This window comes from Acanthisitta chloris, unplaced genomic scaffold, assembly GCF_000695815.1.
Source record: "Acanthisitta chloris isolate BGI_N310 unplaced genomic scaffold, ASM69581v1 scaffold5175, whole genome shotgun sequence".
NCBI classification, from domain to species: domain Eukaryota; kingdom Metazoa; phylum Chordata; class Aves; order Passeriformes; family Acanthisittidae; genus Acanthisitta; species Acanthisitta chloris.
Genome location: NW_008675232.1, coordinates 36749 through 49487, shown reverse-complemented (window position 1 = coordinate 49487; position 12739 = coordinate 36749). Strand labels below are relative to the sequence as shown.

Below are 12739 nucleotides of genomic sequence, written 5' to 3'. Positions count from 1 at the left end.
AAAAAAAAAAAAAAAAAGACCAAAGAGAGAACTCTTTTCTGCTTTCAAAAGTATACTCTTTCCAATTACTAAACTTTCCAGAGGCCAAAGTGAAATAAACATGAGAAACTTATCTACAGCTGTTATATTGTTTTATGCTTTAACATAGTGCACCTCCCTCAAGGTTCACTGCTTTAAACAATGCATAGGTTAGTTACACATAATATAGCAATGAATATTTCAGTGAGCTGGACTAGTCACTTCTCTTCCACAGCTCCTGACACTCACAACAATATAAATTTCCATCTGCCTCCACTTTGATAAGGGAAACAGTTCCCTCCTGCTGGAGCCCTACCATGCCAGATGGAAGAGCTATTTGGAACAAAAAAACCCCATAATATTTGAAAACTAGAACATTAAATGTTAAGTGACCATTTGTACTTTGGAATGGATTTCCGGTGCTTCAGTTGTACACACCAGGAGGAGAAAATCTGATGAAGACACAATTTTCATATTAATAGGGAAAAAATCTTTCCTCAAGACAAAGAAGTTTTAACTGGACTCACACAGCTCCCAGCTTTACTTTGAATGTGCTCTGACACTGTGCCCTTCCCACCTGCTCTTCCATATTCTCCCAGTTCCCCTCACTACTGCCCTGCAGCCTGTGGGTGTCTGACCTTGCTGACTTTCCCATTTTTAATTTATGTCCACCCTCTTTCCTTCATGAATCTTCACACTTTCCTTTTGCAAAAGTAATTCCTTCTCCATTCTGATTCTTATTTTCCTCTCTTTTCCAGGTTCAAGTCAGGATGTAATCATTCAGTCCCTTCTCACTCCTGGAAATGTTCTTTATACCTGCCCAGCAGTCCATCAATGGGTCCATGTCAGGTTTAGATTACAGAACCCCAAATACATGAATATAAATCAAGTCACCAAGGCAAGAACAATTTGTTATCAAAGAAATCATCTGCCCCAGCCTGTATGGTGCTTTAGGAGGCTGTAAAGTCAGCATACTGTAATTGCTTTGGGCAATGTAAAAGGAGGACATGCATCCTTGTAGACTAGGAATCCTCCTATAATCTACTTCAGTTCAGATTCATGGGCCCTCCACACCTCAGCACAGACCTGCCTTCCCCTGTGCTGCACCCACACCATTACTGCTCATGGATGTGAGACCATCTGTTGTTGTGGCATTTGTCACAGCAGCAACAGTGATGGGCATGAGAAGAAAAGTTTTCCTGAAAAATCAGAAACTTAAAAAAGTAGGGGCAAGCCATGCTCAGGGCCAACCTATAATTTTCACATCATAGGCATTAGAAACCAGATTTTTCTGAATCTGAAAATCACCCTGAAGTCACTCTGGAAGCAAAAAGAGCTCACATGGAAAGCTGGTGTTGATTAGAACTATGCTAAATCAACAGAGCACCTTATCAAGTTAAAGGACATGGCAAAATAGGGAACTGGTCTCAGATAGCAAAGTTGAAAGCTTAGTTGCAGGAGTAAATCGCTATAAACCCTACTTTTCATGTATATGCCTGAGCTAGGACAGTTGTCATTGGATTAACAGCAGAGCTTGCTGTCTTGTGCTGTTACCTCAGTGCAAGAGTAGACCCCAATCTGTAGCTGGACTAATGTTTTCCAAGCTGTCCAGCAATGCAACTCTGTTTGCTCTTCCTCAGGGGAGCTGCAATTCAGCTCCCAGCATTGAACTGTCTCCCCAGTCTGCTAAAGACTGAACCTGTGGGGGATATGGCAGACTTAGTCTGGGTTAACACTAACTTGTCTCTTCAGGAGGTAGAAGTGATAACTGCTTTGGAAAGTTGAATTTAATTCTATATGAAGAAAGAAATATTAGTATTGACATCAAAACTGTGTGGTAGCAGAAGTCTTCAGGAGAAAGCAAAGGATGACTGCCTAAAAATGTCCCTTTCTGAATGAGCAGCCCTTACCTTCTGAAACAGAGAGCTCAGCCAGTTTGTGTGGCAGGTCTGAAGTCCCAGCACCAGCAGGAGAGCCCAGGATATCTGGTAAGGCGTTCCGTCGGCCTGCCCGTCCTGATGCTGCAAAATCTGTCACCACAGGCTCCACATCAGTCATTGCTGACTCCTTTCCTCATAGCAACATCTGTATGTGGAACAAACAGAAGAAGAAAACAGCTGTAGTTCCATGGATGCTAATCACCTGCTCAACGATACAACAGCCAGAGGCTTTGCCCAATGGTTCTTTCGTTATTGAAAGCCATAAGTTTCAATACAGAGTGCTTAAGCTTTATTTGTGTCCTAGAAGAAGATAAAACAAAGTCTGTGCATTTCCTTGCGGTGCCATCTGCACATCAGACTAGCACAGCTAACAACTCTCTACCTACAAGAAACCTGTGAATAGGGTCAGCAACAGCCCTATCTGCCAGCCATCTGTAGATCTTTTTATGACCTGTTCCCTCTTTTTAAGTGGTTTTGCCATACCACTACTTGGAAGGGAACTGAAACTCTGTTGTCATACAGTCTGACATAAAGCATGTTTTCTTTATTATGAATTTTGTTCAGATTCTTATTTAGAATCTTGTTAGAAAAAACTCATTTAACACAGCAGCAAATTAACCCACAAAAAAAACCCTTTCAAAAACCAAACTGAGACTCTTCATAAAATTTCTTTATCCTGCAGATATCAAACCACATGTTTTCCTCTGCTCCTTATTAGCCTGGTTTGACCTCCACTTGTGCATGTGACTTTTATCTAATAAATAATTCAATCCTGGAAATAATAGAACCAACAGTGCTCGCTCCCTCAATCCCTGTCTCAAAATCCATTGAACTGAATGGGGAAACTGCTGACCAAAATGGGCTTTGGATCAGCCAGGACCACACTCCAGGCAACAGATTAAGCAACACCAGAGCAGAAGAAGGTGATACTTAGCTGCAAGTGGCACACAGGGATAGTGTGTGAAAACTGCCATTAGTAAAAGACAATCATACCAGAATTTACACAATAAATTCTGAAAATTTCTAATAATTTCTAATATTCTAATAATTTCTAATAATTTCTAATAATTAGGTATCCATTACTCAATTAAAAAGAACAGTTACTTGCAATTCTCTGTGCAATGTGAGAACAGGAATGTTGTCTCTGTGTAAATATGGTTGGTGCTTTGTGTGGGAAGGGATACAGATGGGGCTGGAGATCAATCTGATGGAAAGCTATTAGCTTTTGTTTGACAGCTGCTGGATTTAGAATAAGAATTGGATAAGGAAAGTCTCAATCATGTTAGTGTTTTTCATAGTTCCCTTTCTAAAATTCTGCTAAAGTTGGGAAATATTAGTGGGTTTATTTCATGGATACAAAACCTCAGTATAAATAGAGATCAAACATGACTTGCTATGATGTGCAGGAAAGAAGGGGCAGAAATTGGATTATTTATGCTGACCTGGCATTTCCACCACAAACATTTTCTCCCTCAAAGTGCCTTTCAGCTTTCAGCTGTGTCACTTCAAAACCAAGAATAAATATTCTTAATCTTATTTGTATCACTAAATACTTTATAATAAAAGAAATGAATCCTTGGCAAGAAATGAAGGCACAAGTAAAATCTGGGAGTCTGAAAGATGACCTGAATGTGCAAGAAAACCACTTCCTCTAACCAAACTCAGTAACTGAAAGTTCTGACCTGGAGATTAAGTAGAGGTTTCCTGTCCTGCATGAAAACAGGTCAAGTCCCAATCAATCTTTTCCATAAGTGACAAAATTATATAAGTATAAAAACTATACATGGACACTCAAGAATGCAACTTGAGAAAATACATAGAAGTATGTGCATCAACATTCTCTCATCAGCACAAAGATCTACAGAATGACATAAATATCAAAACACACCGAAGACTTTCTCAAGCCTGCCTTGTGGGCTTTTTTCCACTCTTTCATCTCCTGCATGGATGCTTTGGTCCCAAAATGGTTACTTTTTAAATGGAGAAAATTTGCTCTACAACTCATGCTGTATGAAAACTACTCTTTCCTGCAGTACAGTTTCACCTTTTCCATCTTGTGCACTTGTTTCAAATCCCTCCCTTTCCTCTCCAGCACATCTCTTTCTCCTCTGATGCAATCTCCCTTCATTGCATAATACTAGCCAACCCAAGAAGATGATGAAGGACACATGAATTTTGATTTATGCACTTGATTAAAAAAGTCTGCACGGACAAATCTAGAACATCTGTCAGACAGAAAATCAGCTGATCATTATCCATCCATCTGGCGCCCGTAACTCAAACGTAGCTATCTAAAAATAATAAAAGTACACCAACCTTTATATACGTAGCAGTTATCATTATGTTTTCACCTTTGTTTTTTCTATACTTACACTGTGTATACGTACACTAGCACAGGATGTTCTCTAAGTATATTTCAAAGATGAAGGATTTCCCCAGTAGGCTTAGAACAGATATTAAAAACTTAAGTCCATTTAGCTCCATATAAATCAAAAGTTAAGGTCACCTCCAAATATATGATAGACATTATTCAAAACAAGTTGCTTCCGTACTTGATCTATCAAGCATTCGAGTAAGCATCCTCAGACAAAAAAAATGGCAAGTAAACTACCGGTAGCATTTTCTCTGAGAGAGGACTAGTTTGTTAATCTTAGAATCTTCTTGTGTTGGCAACATAGCCAGCCCCTTGGGGGAAAATGAGTCACAGAAGCTGGTGAAAATTTATTTAAATAAATGACAAAGGAAAAGAACAAATAAGTCTCCTAAAACAACTTGTGCTGAGGATCAAAGGAAATAATGCTTCATGGTGCTCAGTTGTAGCAGGTGCCACAGTCCATATTAAATGTCAATGCTGCCTCTTCCTCATTCTTATCTGTTAAGAAGTTGATAAATCCATGGTAAGTATTTGTGAAAGCTGGTTTTTTTCCTGATCTTTCTACTAACACAGACAAAATACTGGTTTTGTTCTGCTTGGAAGGACAAACTACTCCTCAGGAAATGTCAAAAGGTTCTTGATATTGGTATTGTGGCAACTCCGCACAGGAGACTGAAAGACCAAACACATCACTCCTTGCCACTCAGGCACTTGTCAAAAACCTTTCTCTTAGGTCCTATGAATAGTCTCTGCCTATGCTATCAGAGAAAGCTACACTTCCAAAACACTGTTCCTTTTGAATGCCCCTTAGTAGGAACAAACTGGAAAGCATGAATTCCTCTCACAAACAGATGACAAATGCAATAGCCAAGTAGGACTTTCAGAGCCAGATTGACTGATTCTGTCTCGGGGGTCTCTTACTGCAAGATGAATTTTAGCATCTTACTATATTCAGAAAGAACTTGAGTCCTTTCAGTGGTGTTTGGTTTGGTTTTATTTACTTGTAAGTAGTAAGAGGTCTCTAAGCACCTTTACCCTCAAAGCCTACAGGTTCAAAACTTTCTAAGGAAGGAGAACAGAAAACTTATTGAATTAAGTACTTCCCACTGTGCAACTGAGATGAAAACCACATCTCCTTGCTATGCAGTTGCCACACTTTCACATCCACTTCTGCTACAGCTGCATCCTGACGGCTTTGCCTCCTCTTCCCAAAGGTCTCAGAATAGGAACATTCTCATTATATGTGCTCACATAATCTTTATGCTTTATCCTGAGACATTTCTGGACCATAGAAAAGTTAAAAAGCAACCCCTAGGAGCATCCATGCTTTTAAGGAAGACAGCCTAGAGATTAATATGGTGACTAACAGTAACCTGGGCACTTGTATAACAAATTTTGTGAGAAAAATTCCTCTTATGTGTTTTTTCACATCAGTAACATTTGTAACACATGGGGAACCCTAGCACTGGGAAGCACACGGAAAGAAAAACAAGTGGTCTTTATCATACATATGTCAAACACAGGGGTCTCGATTCTGTTTGGGGCTTAGGACAAGAGACCACACATTTCTTAATACACTGAAGAAATATAGCCAACTATATGAATGTTACAAGTGATTCAGTAAGGAAAAACAAGTAGATTTGTTAGCTTTCAGGCTTTTTAATACACCACAAAAGTTGAAACAAGAGTTCCTTTTATTATTACATGTTAGAAAGATGATTTGGGTTTCCTGTACCAACAGAGCTGGCCTTTCTAGTGCATGTTCTCTAAAAAATTCATGAGCTGTTTTCCCATACAGGGAAACAAAATTATATCCCATCTCAGTAAACCTACAGTGCAGAAAAGGTCTGAGTCCTACATCTGTCTCAGTCTGGATGTTACAGCCCATATAAGACATGATTTTGGGGATGATATTTGAAAGTCTGGTTTATGTATAACAGGTTTTCACTTTCGGTTCTACACAGCTGGACAGATTTTTAACACAAGTGTCTTTTGTGTTACTTCTGCTCTGGATATGTGACTTGCTCTGCACTCTTGCACCAGAAGCACCATTCTTATTGATAATGTAAAAAAATGGCTTCCATACATGATTTTCCTAATACCAAACTGGTCAGCCTCGAATATCATGATTACACCATTCCTCCATTTCCTGCCTTAGTGCTCTCAGAAGCTCTGAATGAAAGTCATGATCCTGTTGTTCAGATGCTCATCATTTTGGGGCACAGAATCTGATAACCTTGGCCAAAGCCATAGGACTTTTTTTTCTTCAGAATGGTACTTTGAAACTTTCTGTTTAATTTTCTATACACTTCCATAAAGGCAATATTATACTCATGGGAAAGACAAGAGAAACAAAAGCCACATAACTTATTAGTCATGCTCCTTTTGTGCTTCTGGAGAATGCACAGGATAGTGTGGTTCATCCTCTACAAACCTGTACAGAATAGAAAGCTTTGCTGTGAGCTGTGTTTGACCCTGAGTACACACAGTACTCTGATGCACAGGAGAACACATTATCAAACTAATAGCAGTTCTAAGTAATGGCACAATTTTCCCCTTGTGAAAGAAAATAAGGGAGAGAGAAGAGGTCATGATACTGACAACTGAATCAGAAGTTTTCTGCAGCAAGTAATAAATGAAGTGACATTAGCTGAAGGCAGTCAATACCAGGCAAGCAAGATGTCACTTTTCCAATGTCTGTGAGTGACCAAGAGCCATGACAGACATGAACGACTTCACAGAAAACACAATTCTACTCTAACTCATTAGCTATGCTGGAAAGAAATCAAACACATCCCCCAATACAGAGTAAGAAATGAAGCTCAGTGGAAACAAAACAACTGACCAACCTAATTCTTCTTATATTTTGGTCATTCATCAGAATTTTCATTTCACAAGATGAGCATGACAGAGAACCTATGGATTAGCAGCAAACTAACTAGGTAGCACTAAAGCAGGTGCTTTTTTGATTAAAAGAATATGTGTGTAATTATCTCAATACATCCACAAGTAGGAAACCTGAAGAGTTTGCACAAGAAATACAAGGGCAGTTTACTACACTAAGGAATTTGGTTTTATATATTTTTTAAGGGGGATAAATTATTTTGTTGATATGGCACATACTGTGATGTCTTGGCAACTGAATATGGAGTGACAGCCCTTACAGACTGATATTATTTGGAGTGATCAAAAGAACAAGCAGCTGTAATGAGAGGTTCGGCACAAGTGTGCACCTTCTTTGCCCTGCCAGCATCTCTGTTCCAGTGAGAAAAGTCCCTCTTTATTTCGTGTTCAGACCTCCAGAGGGTACTCTGCAGGTAGAAGTGGGTTTGGAGAAAGGGTTATCTTGCCATCATGAAACTCTGGAAGGATGTAAGCCAGTGCTTCTTTCCATTCAGCAGTTAGGTGGTAACAGTCTGGCAGTGAGCAGGAATTGCATGTGAACAGCTGCAGGCACCTTGCAAGTCCCTAAGCCTTCAAAGCACAGGACTTCCATTAAAAAGCAAGACAAGCTCTCAGAATCACTTTATTGTTTTAGTTATGCAAATGAAAGCCAACTTCTGATTTTATCTTTGTCTCAGCCAGATAACATTCCATAATTATATATAAAAACAGATTAATCATATTTTACTTGTATGATTCTTCCTTCTTCAAACCTATAAGCTGTATTTGTTATGGCCTGAATCAGTCTGGGAGACCATCCCACCCTGTGCTTGGACTTCTTCCCTGGTCAGCTCAGTTGCACCTTACTGATGTGGAAATATTTGGGTTTAGCCAGTTTTGCAGTCACACCCCTTAGCATTTCTTCACTTGAAGATAAGACAGGATACTCTCTGTCTTGTAATGATATAGCTTATATCTGATGAGCACTCTGGAAAAGCAAAAATCTAACCAAATCCAAGCACCATTCTTTAATTCAATTTGGAGCAAAACTTTCCTATTTACATTTCTCATTTCTGCATTCTGGTTTCATAGTGCCAGGCACACACAAGGAGGAGTCACTATTTCCAGACCAAGAATTACTCATAGCAGTCTGTTCTTATACAAAAAAACCCAAACCAACAAACAAAAAATCCACCAAAAATGAACACAAACCAAATCAACAAAAACTGAAGTGAAACTTACTATTAAATTGCTACTTACTCACAGAGGTCTGGATACAGCATTTAAACCAAGGTCAGCTTAAGCCTCCAATTAAAGTACTAACATACTTCTAAAGGCTAATTTTATTTTCTTTACAACAGCAACTGCAACAAAGCTTGCCTGTCTTTGTCATGAGCAGGTCTGTAAATCTAACACTTCAAGTTTTTATTATTCTGCTAGCTTCCTTAAGCAGCAGTCTGACTGATAAACCTGTTGACAACTTCTGCTATTTCACTAGTGTTTATTGTTGCTGTGAGTACCTCTACCATCCTCTTCACAAACAGCAAGTATCAGCCTAAGAGCCACTAAGATATCTTGCAGAAATCACCCCAACACTTACTCAAACACAGTTCTCAGGGTCTCAGCATTCGTTGCTTTTACCACGAGCTCTGAGTAACTATTTTCCCCCATAATTATTCGTATGTTTCTCACTTCAGTTGCTTCTAGCAATTCACGAGTGATGTGGGTTTCCTGAACTATTCTTCTGGCTCATCTACAAATGCTTCTGGAAATCCCATCCAAAATACTTCATTTGGCATTCTTCACTGGATAGGATGTTGGAAAGAAAATTGTGTTTTCTCAAGTCAATAAATGTTTAATTAGTTAATAAAATATTATTTTATTAATTCAGTTCAAGGGTAGTAAAAGGCCTTTATCCAATATAAGTGAACTATTGTAGGATAACCCTATAAAGCCATCTCTGCCCAAAAGTTTTTCCAATTACATTTTTCTAACCAATAAAAGACATTTTCTCTCATGAAAAACTTTGAGTTTACCATTTTCTTAGGCCACCACAGGTGCTGAGAAGTTCTGTGAAATCATTTTGGTTCTGTTTGCCCTCAAGGGAAGACATACAGACAAAATGGAGCCAACTCTCAACTGCAACTCAACCTGGTACACTGAAGCAGCCTTTAATGAGTTACTGAAGTTTCCTACTGCTATGCTTGACATGCCAGTGACTTTGACATTCACAAAGACAAAAAATCAATAGGACATACAGCTACATTTTGAGAGGTTATATGACTTTGCTGCACGGTCTTTGAAAATTGCATTTTAAATCTGGACCCTCAGTTCCCTGCTCTGTATGTTTCATTTATATTTTATTTATACTTTAGCATATTTTTTTTGCCTCAGAAACAACATTTCTTCGATATATGGATCATTTTTTCATTTTCATTTCATTCTCCAACATACATCATGCTTACTCTAATATAATTCCACTCAGGTCATATCCTCTAGAGCTTACCTGTTTAATCTTGGCCGTAGTCCTGTTTACTGATTTTAATGAAATTACAGGTAGAAAAATTTGCCCCATCCCAAGGTGACTCACCAAGAAAATAGGCTGAGATTTAAGAAATCTGTCTTCCTTTGGGCTTGTAATGCAAATAATGACCTTGATTTACAAGACTTTCCCAATTATATTTACAATAGGCTTTAACTTGCAAGTAAAAAAAAATAAATTCAATCAATTGCAATTCACTGAAACATATCTTGATAGAACAGGTTTACAATTTGACCCTGCAGTTGTGCATGTACTTAACTTTATCTAATTGCAAGGCTTCTGTTGCTTCTACTGAAATTTGATAATACAGACAGGAGACAGCACTTGGAACGAGATCTTTGATGTTCAAGAGCAGATCACTGAGTCTGACTTGTCCCAGAAAGATTTGCTGATAAGAGTTGTCTCCAGTGGATCAGACACCTGATGATACAGTCTCTACTTATCTGTCTGGAGCAGAAAATCTGTGACTGCACTGTAATGGTCAGACACTGCAGGGTATTTACACCCACTCACAGGCACAAAGGATCAGAACAAGGCAAGCCTCAGATTTACTCCTCTGATGGAAAATGTTGAGACTGGAGGAAAAACATCTTCCACAGAATAAACAATATGGGTGCTCAAATGTTTGAAAGAGTTTAAATTTTCTGGGAATGAGCCAGTTACACACTGCTCCACTGAGGATCACCAATGAAATAAATGGAATAAATCAAAAATCCACAAGCCCACAACCCCTTGAGGACTTATGAGGGAAACAAATAGGCTATATAATTATCCATAGTACACATTAAGAAACTTTTCCTTACAACTTATTTTGGATTAATTTTATGCTTCAGGTGAAGGGTTTATCTGCAGTACTATACTTTTGCCTGCCTTCCTATTTTTAGATGACTCCATTTGTTTCCTCCACATCTCTGGTGAAAGGGTACTATTGATCACAGCTATTAATATCCCTCCCTGACTTCCATGCTATTTCAGAGTGTCTCTTTTTCCTATGAGAATAGGCCTAATAGGCAAAATTCATACAAGTTACAAGCCTAAACAAGTCAGTAGAATTACACCTGGGATTCATTTGGTTTAATTTCTTTAGTCTTTCAATATACTTCTATTTTATGAAAGTATAAATCATCTCTATTACCCTCCAATGTCCTTAGCTTAGGGCATTAAAACAGCCTTCTTATCTTAGGGCTTCACAGTTATAGACTAGTTTGGTTAAAAAAAAAGACATATTTCAATCAAAATTCTAGCAAAATATACTAAGGAAATTATTTTATGGTCTCTCTGAGCTTACTTGGCAATTGAGGAAAATTATTGTCTCTCAAAACAGTAAGCCCTAAAAGGAAATCCATAATATTATAGCCTATCTGTTGTTCAAGAACAAGCACCAAACAGACCTTTCCAAGGCATGTATGAGGCTGGCAGTCAGGTAATTTCCACATGGTTGAATTCTTGTATTTTAAATTCATTCAATTAAAATTATCTCAAATTAGGGCAGATGGTAAATGATCAGTAAACATGGCCTGCTACTGAAACATGTGGACAAAATCCTTCAAATGGGAAGCCAAAAAAGGTGTATTTATATCCCAAATGGTAATGAGGCTTTGAAAACAACCAGTATATATAGGAGGATTTAAAAGATGACAGTAGAAAGTTAAAGTGTACTTTTTAGGAATGATTTGAATGAAGCACTTGCAGACTTTCAGTACTTAAAGGGAGTTTAGAAGAAAGATTGGGACAGACTTTTTAGCATGGCCTATTGTGATAGGACAAGAGGTAATGGTTTTAAACTGATGGAGAGTCAATTTAGATTAGGTATAAGGAAGATGTTTTTTATAGAGGGTGGTAAAACACTGAAACAGGTTGCCCAGAGAGGTGGTAGATGTCCCATCCCTGGAAACATTCAAAGTCAGGTTGAACAGGGCTACTGAGCAGCCTGATCTAGCTGCTGATGTCCCTGTCCATGACAGGGGAGTTGGACTAAATGACCTTTTAAGATCCCTTCCAACCCAAACCATTGTACAATTCTATGATTCTAAGTACAGCTGGACCCTTAATCTATTTTAGCTGGGATGTCACCAACTGTAGTACTTTTATTTAACTTTCTTAATCTGCATGAGCCATTGACACTTAAGGAAAAGTGGAGGGATGGAAACCAAAATATAAACAAGTCATCAAGTGTTGTTCCAATTTGTCATACACACCACTTTAAGTAGAAGCTCCACATACTGAATCTTCTGGTTGTAAAAGCTTAACAATCAGCTTGCTTTCTCCTCATCTTTTTAACTTCACTTTAACATTTAGTCTGCTATATTCTGTGTGAGAGGTGGGTTTAATTTTGAAATGTTAGAGCAGAGCCATTTTTCATGAGGAATAGCAAAAGCAACAAGCAAGATCATTCTGAGCAAATGTTTTTAGTTTGTTTCCTTTTCCAGCAGAATTGAATAGGATTTTCATACTGAAAACTTTTTCACTGTGTAAAGGAATCTGCACTCCCACTGCATAGGGGCCTGTTGGAACCATGTTGTTCCTGAAACACAGCAGTTTTAATAAAACTTTTTTACTGGGCCCAGGCAAGAGAGAGACCACCAACTGCTCCTGAAGAGTGGCTTGCCAGTAGTTAGGGCAAGTCAGCACAGGACAGTCAGTTTGAGTTGCTACAGAAATGGTGAGTGCTCTTCGCTGTCTCTGAAATTCTCACTTGCTGGTTTTGTCCCTGCACACAAACATGAGCTCACTGGGTTTCTTCACTCTGGAAAGAGCCTGTATACAGCTCCAGTGATCCAGGACATTTCCTAAAGTGTAAGGAGACATGGAAAGCCCAGACCTTGCTTGGCTTTATCAAAGGAGGGTGGTTCCTTTGTGCTCTCATCCAGCACTGAGACCAAGATGGTCAAACTCTGGCAGCCACACAGGTCATGCAGGAGATGGGACATCCTCCAATTCCATCCTCCCTTACCCTGAGATATGCAGCACCAGCCCTGCCTC

The 12739-nt window shown here is 38.8% G+C and overlaps 1 protein-coding gene across 1 annotated transcript in view; it reads right to left on the bottom strand.

Annotated features, from left to right (window-relative positions):
• PKIB (protein kinase (cAMP-dependent, catalytic) inhibitor beta) overlaps positions 1–2108 on the bottom strand; it is a 5252-nt gene extending 3144 nt beyond the window's left edge. Inside the window, exon 1 of the mRNA XM_009075650.1 lies at positions 1929–2108. Coding sequence (XP_009073898.1) covers positions 1929–2076 — 148 coding nt within the window. The 5' untranslated portion in view covers positions 2077–2108. The remainder of the gene's footprint in view (positions 1–1928) is intronic.
• Positions 2109–12739: the final 10631 nt, after the last annotated feature.